The sequence below is a fragment of the Erythrolamprus reginae genome, chromosome 1, assembly GCF_031021105.1.
Source record: "Erythrolamprus reginae isolate rEryReg1 chromosome 1, rEryReg1.hap1, whole genome shotgun sequence".
In the NCBI taxonomy this organism is placed as follows: Eukaryota; Metazoa; Chordata; class Lepidosauria; order Squamata; family Dipsadidae; genus Erythrolamprus; species Erythrolamprus reginae.
Window position 1 is genome coordinate 1,322,689 of NC_091950.1, and position 7,544 is coordinate 1,330,232.

Genomic DNA, 7,544 nt, shown 5'->3' on the forward strand with positions numbered 1-7,544 from the left:
CTGGATTTCTGTCCTCCAAATTATTCCAGGATAAAGCCTGCTTTGAAAACATGTTCCAAGGTTGTCCACTAGGGGCAGGATCTGTGAAATTATCTTTATGTGTTAAAAAGAATGGTTCCTGGGCTTGTTGAGACTCAGCTGTCCTTAATTTTTGCTTTGTTCATGCATGTAATTCAGCTTCTGCATAAACCTTGGTTTATAATTTAGAAGGGATAAGAATGACTGCGCTGTATCTCCTGCTGCTGCTCTTCTGCCTCTTTCCTCCAACTACTGCTAAGAGGAGGCAAGCATTATGTGTGTGGAGGACTGTGTTCATGCCTAAAGGAACAATGCACTATTACAGACGCGGTGATCTCATTATTGGTGGGAATTTACCCCTTCAAATTCATATACTCTCCAAAGTCCCTGATTTTCAGAAGGAGCCATTCAGTCTTCATTATAATACTTTGTAAGTTGCAATTGGCAGGGGAAAAAGTTCATTAATTATTTTCTTTAGTTCCGGATTCATGGCCTCCTTTCAAAAATCTTTGGTCTACTGTTCTAATGTCCTGGTTTAGTTCTTGCCTTTGATCTTAAAGCAGGCTCAAATTCTCAATCATTTCAGAATTCTATATCAAGAAGATGATAAACTCCATAAAAAGTGAGGAACAACAAAACTGACAACTGGCATTGTAATAAGACCAGTTTTGTATTGTGGTGACCAGTTCTGGTTATCACAATACAACAACAAAAAATGATACTCTGTAAAGTATGCAGATAAGAGCCACAAAGATGATTAGGTGGGTGGAGGCTAAAACTTACACGAATGGTTACAGGAATTGGATTATGTCTAGTCTAAAGAAAAGAAAGAGTGTGATTAGGGTTCAGGGATCCTACAAAGACAAGGGGATCAAACTATTTCCCAAAGCACCAAGATAAGAAACAGTGGAAACTAACAAAGACAGAAAAAGCTTAGAACTAAGAAGAAATTTCCTAATGGTGGGAGCAATTAACCAAAAAAGCCAATACAGTTCTAGTCTGCATAAACCGAGGGATAGAATGAAGAAGTGTTAATAGCAATAGCACTTAGATGTATATACCACTTCAAAGAGCCTTTACAGCCCTCTCTAAGGGGTTTACAGAGTCAGCATATTGTCCCCAACAATCCGGGTAATCATTTTACCCACTTTAGAAGGATGGAAGGTTGAATCAACTTTGAGCTGGTGAGATTTAAACTGCAGAACTGCAGCTAGCATTTTAACCACTGGACCACCTTGGCTCTCTAATACCACTTTATGATGCCTTGGTAAGGCCACATTTAGAGTACTTCCTCCAGGTTTGGTTGCCACTATATTAAAAAGATGTTGAGACTCTAGAAAGAGTTTAGAGAAGAGCAACAAAGATGATTAGGGGCTGGAGGCTAAAAGATGTGAAGAATGGTTGCAGGAATTGGGTAAGTTTGGTTTAATGAAAGAAGGTCTAGGGGAGACATGATATCAGTGTTCAAATATCTCAGGGGATGCCAAAAAGAATTGGGAGTCAAGCTATTCTCCAAAGCACTTGAAGGTAGAAAAAGAAATGAATGGAAACTTATCAAAGACAGAAGCAACATTTCTAGGTTACTTCTGTCCTTGATCAGTTTCCATTCATTTCTTTATTTTTTTCTATAAGGAGACATTTCCTGACAGAACAATTAACCAGTGGGGCAACATACTTCCGGACATTTTAAATGCTCACACACTGGAAGCTTTTAAGAAGATGGTGATGGATAACCATTTGTCTCAAACAGGGTGTTGGACTAGATGACCTACAAGTTCCCTTCCAACTGTAATAATAATCTAATCCAATCTGAATTTCCAAAGTCCCTTTCAATTCTCTTATTCTATTCCTAAATCACATACATATTTTCCATATAATGCTCCTAGTGTTATCTTTACCACAGACCCATACTCAAGAAATACCAAGAGTTCCTAGCCTTAGAGTTTGCAGTCACAGAGATCAACAAAGATTTTGTTCTCCTCCCCAACCTCACACTTGGCTTCCACATTTGTGACAATGTTCGGATTGAGAGGATCATTTCTTTAATCAGCCTCTCCTTGGTCTCCACCTGGGGCCAAATGATTCCAGGTTATAAATGTGACAGGCAGGACCTTCTGCTCTCTATCATTGGAGGTGACCACCCCAAATCCTCATGGCAGATGGCTTCCATCTTCAGCATCTACAAGGTCCCACAGGTAAGGGGGATTCATTGGATATAGTATGGTGTGGACAAAGAACAGAAACAAACACAGAAGTCAAGGGTGAAAATGATGTTGTTGAAGGGGATATCCTATAGTTGAATCCATTTTTAATATTTTATGTGTCAATATATATATCTCCAACAGATCAATAATGAAATAATTCTGAAATCCTGTACTTGCCAAGAAGTATAAATTTCTGATTTTCATAAAAGTTTAGCCAGCATTTCATTCAATTTATTGCCTCTATCAAGTTAATTATTTCTTTTCTTTTGACATATCAAAATCAGACAAAATATGTCACAAGCAGCTCTTCCTAGGAAGAGAAGATGCTTAAGCTTGTTAATTGAAGTAAGTCTGCCTGATTGTTAAGTTTAAAAAAACCGCAGGTGAAATCAGCACAATACTTTACTTTGTCTTTGAAAGAGGAATCTCCCTTTCTCCAGCTGGGTGTTGGCTTTGAGATCCCTTGGGAATATAGACCAGTTTATCCTTCCTTCTTCCGGATTAATCCCAGTGACTTTTCAGAGTATGTGGGTTTAGTTCAGCTGCTCCTGCATTTCCAGTGGAACTGGGTTGGGCTTGGGACCTCTGAAGATGACAGTACAGAACATTTCATTTCAACCTTGATACCAATGTTGAAGGAGAAGGAGATCTGCCTGGCCTTTATCGAAGGTTTGAACACTAAGGACATAAAGATTGCATTACAGAAATTCCTTTCCAAAATTGTATTTAAAGCTGAAGTCATCATTTTGTTTGGAGATTCCACTGATACTGTAACATTTTTGTCATTTTTGAAAGCTTCTGTAACGTATGGATTGGTACGACTTCAAAATGTTTGGATCCTAACTTCTCACTGGAAATTTACTATGCAGGGAGACCCTTCTGAAAATATAAAACCTTTGTATGGGGCTTTGCAGTTTAGGGAAAACTCTGGGGATGTTTCAGAATTCAGCCACTTCCTCCTGTCTTTGTACCGTTTGATTAAAGAAGGGGACACCATTCTCCTGGATTTGTGGGAAAAACTCTTTGGCTGCCATATCTCCAAACCAGGCAAGGTCCTTCCAAAAGGGAAAAAACAATGTACAGGAAAGGAGAATTTAGGAGATATTCCAGATTTTATTTTTGAAATGAGCATGACAGGTGAAAGTTACAGTATCTATAATGCCATTTATTCAGTGGCACATGCATTGCATGCAATTTACAACTCAAGAGCAAAACCAGCTATGCTGACGCTTGGAAAAAGGATCTCAAATGTGGAGCCATGGCAGGTAATCTCTGCGACCTTTTATCCAGTCCACCGATCAATAGAGAAGAAGCTTCTCATATGCATTTCTTGAAATCATATCAAGGGAGATCATATCATGGCATCTCTGAACAGATTAAACCAGCAATTACTTAAAAAAACAATAATATTCATTAAATGTTTTGTTGAAAGCGGGGACAAAAGAATTATAACCTATATAGTATATGGTCCTGAAACATATTCAAAGCTCCTTGAGTATCAAGAGGTGAGCAAGGAGGAGGTGTCATTTCAGATCAATATGACAATCTGGTTGCATTTTATTGTTGTAAGGACCCAGAGTCCTTCGGGTGTGAGCAGCATACAAATGCAAATAAACAAACAGATAAACAAACAAACAGATAAATATATTAATAAACAAACAAACAAACAAACTGACAGGCAGATGGACAGGCAGAAAGACAGGCAAAGAAAAACAAAGAAAGAAAGAAAGAAACAAACATGAAAGATTTTTCAACATGAGAGTTGAAATTCTAAAGGGTATATCTACAGAATATTCTCCGATTACCTTCGCATGTAACCTGAACAAATAAAAAGATGTTCAGCTCAATTCCTTTTAATCTTCTTTTATGTTTTTATGAATTAGCATCATGTGTGACTCCAACATATATGTTTACTTCTGTGTTTCTTTTAATGTGCTTAACAGAATTGAAAAGAATAGGAAATAGAATAGGAAAGAATAGAATAGAATAGAATAGGTGAACACTTGTGACAAAAATTATAAAAGTCTATTCTATTCTATTCGACTCTGCCCTACTCTACTCTACTCTACTCTACTCTACTCTACTCTACTCTACTCTACCCTACCCTACCCTACCCTACCATACCATACTATACTATACTATACTATACTCTGTTTCTGCCATTCAGCTAATTGCTCCAATTTATGAAGATCTCTTTTCTTTCAGATTCTTGCCAATTTGAGAAATGTCCACTTCAACAACAGTGCTGGAGATGAAATCTCCTTCTCACAAGTTGGACTGAGAACTGCTCGTTATGATATCGTCAACTGGGTTGTCCATCCCAATAAATCTTTAGTCCCTGTGAAAGTTGGGCAAAAGGATCCCAGGGCTGCCCCAGGCCAGGATTTCACCATTAACACTGATGGGATCATCTGGGCCACAAAGGTGAGCTACGAGGAAATGTTGTAAATTCAGGAAAACAATTACTCTCTCCTGGAGATGCTGAACATCATTCTAAGGTAGAGGTCCTCAAATGTGCCAACTTTAAGATTTATGGACATCAAACACCCAGAATTCTCCAGCCAGCATAGCTAGAATACCTCTTCTAAGGTGAAAACAGGTATATAGATGCAGAAATTTGGAATTTGAAATTTGGTGAATTACTTGCATTTGAGGTTAACAAATTTGTGATCTAATTTGTGAAATGAGTGGGAATGAGAAGAACCAGGATGCTATTAGATCAGGCAGAGATTTGCATGGACAATAGCCATTCTTTTGGATCTTCAACATTCTTTGTTGTAGCAAAGTTGTAACTCAATGTAGCAAAACTTCCTTTGTATTCTGAGGTTCAAGAGTCAAATGTTAGTATCCATTGGTGAGTCACTAGTACCACTTGCCTGAATTTCCCAGGCGCTTTTCATGGTTCCTGTTAGACCTTTATAAACTATTTGTAATTGATAACATTCTCAACAGGAAAAGAGGAATATGGAATTGAATAAATGTAGGATCTTCATTGCACAGGCCACTTCTAACACTTCTCTTTTCTCCTTTAGAAGGTGCCCTTTGCCAGGTGTGGCAAGAAGAGGTGCCATGCAGGAGAGAGTAGACAAGTTCCAGAGGGCAAGCCCATTTGCTGCTACAAATGTGCCGAATGTCCAGAAGGAACCATCTCAAATCAAACAGGTAGAGCACTTGTCATATGCAAATCTTCCAGGATCTAGGACAGGGGTTGGCAACCTTAAAAAGTCAAAGAGCCATTTGGCCCTATTTTCCAGAGAAAACAAAACATTTACAGTCAGCAAACCTGCGTGGTCCTGACCAACATGACCTCACTTGACCTCACTCTCACCAATATACATTCCCCCCCCCCAGCATACAAATCTAATAAATAATAATAATACCTAGGTTTGGAAAAGTTATCTCTCTCCATCTCTTTTTCTCCCTCTCAGCTTTCTTTTTCTCTTTCCCTCTTCCTGTCTTTCTCTATTTCTCTCTCTCTCCTTTCCTCCCCACACACCACTCTCTCCCTCCCTCATCTCTCTCTTTCTCCCATCTCTCTCTTTCTCCCCCTCTTTGTGTATGCTGAGTAACAATAACCAGCCCTGGTTTCTTTTCGGGTGTCTCTCCATCCCCTCTCACTGGGTGGTTGTGGCATGTCCAGGGAGACCCTCCTCAAGGTGCAAAGGCAAACACAGAGGGTGACTGGCTGCTCATATAAGGAGAGGTTTTAGACATGGCTTCTCTCCGGCCCTAAGGATCCAGCCATTGCCTTGCCATGTCCCATTCCATCCGGTCCCCCTCCACGTCTTCGGCTTAGTAGGGAGGGTGTGACCACTAGGAAGTGAATAATGTCTTACACACAAATGTGGCATGAAGACAGCTACATTACCTTGCTATGCCCCCCCACCCAGAATGATAGGAATAGGAGTGGGAGGTGGGTCGCCCGAGCAAAGCACCTTAGCCGCCATGAGTCCTTCGGGATTGGGTGGCATAGAAGTTGAATAAATAAATAAAAGTTTTCTTGATTTCAGATGCAGCCCAGTGTGATCCCTGCCCAGAAGACAAGTATCCCAACAAGGAGAAGGACCAATGCATTGTCAAGAAGATCCATTTCCTCAGCTATCAAGAGACCCTGGGTTACACTTTGGCTTCTCTAGCTCTTTTCCTTTCTCTGATCACATCTGCAGTACTGGTGGTTTTCCGTAAACATCATGAAACACCAATAGTCAAGGCCAACAACCGAGATCTCACCTATATCCTCCTGGTCTCCCTCCTGCTCTGCTTCCTCTGCTCCTTCCTCTTCATTGGTCAACCCAGGAAGCTCACTTGTCTATTCCGACAAACTGCCTTTGCCATTTTCTTTTCTCTTGCGGTTTCCTCTGTGCTGGCAAAAACAGTCATGGTGGTTCTGGCCTTCATGGCTACCAAACCAGGAAACAGGGCAAGGAAATTCTTAGGAAAACCACTGACCAATTGCATTATCTTAGCCTGTCCCCTGGTCCAAGCAGTTCTTTGTGCCATCTGGCTGATAACCTCTCCCCCATTTCCCAACTTGGACTTCCACTCCTTGGAAGGAGAGACCATCTTGGAATGTCAGGAAGGCTCAGTTTCCATGTTTTACACAGTCCTAGCCTACCTGGGTTTTCTGGCCCTTGTGAGTTTTATAACAGCCTTTCTGGCTAGGAAACTGCCTGATAGCTTTAACGAAGCCAAATTCATTACTTTTAGCATGCTGGTCTTTTGCAGTGTTTGGATCTCATTTCTTCCCACCTACCTGAGCACCAAAGGGAAGTCCATGGTGGCCGTCGAGATCTTCTCCATCTTGGCCTCTGGGGCTGGGCTCTTGGTTTGTATATTTTTCCCCAAATGCTACATTATCCTACTGAGGCCCCAATTGAATTGCCGAGATAATATAATGGGGCACAAAAAACTCTGATTTATGTCTCGGGTTTCTGTGGGGACAGGGAACTTTATTTTAATATTATTATTATTATTATTATTATTATTATTATTATTATTATTATTATTATTATTATTTATTAGACTTGTATGCCGCCCCTCTCCATAGACTCCGTAAACTATTAAAAAAGTGGATATTAGTTTCCAGCATGATTGTTTCTCACTTCATTTATTTTAGCCAAAAGAGTTTTTCAAAAGTGTTTCTAACATGATTGTTTTTCTAAATCCCTCAGGCTTTGCTGAGTTTCCTACTAACTTTTTCATTTAATTCTTTATTAGAATATTTAAATTTAAATGAGCTACATTTTTTACTCTCTATTAAATAAACTACAGGAATAAAATTTAATTTATAAAGAAGATCATGTGAAATTGATATCAATTGAT

The 7,544-nt window shown here is 39.7% G+C and overlaps 1 protein-coding gene across 1 annotated transcript; it reads left to right on the forward strand.

Moving 5' to 3' along the window:
* Positions 1-218: 218 nt before the first annotated feature.
* Positions 219-7,137, forward strand: LOC139158161 (vomeronasal type-2 receptor 26-like). The gene is made up of 6 exons (XM_070735579.1): positions 219-448; positions 1,922-2,213; positions 2,606-3,487; positions 4,428-4,646; positions 5,255-5,384; positions 6,233-7,137. The coding sequence occupies exons 1-6, from the start codon at positions 219-221 to the stop codon at positions 7,135-7,137; spliced, it is 2,658 nt and encodes an 885-aa protein (XP_070591680.1).
* The last annotated feature ends 407 nt before the right edge of the window (positions 7,138-7,544 follow it).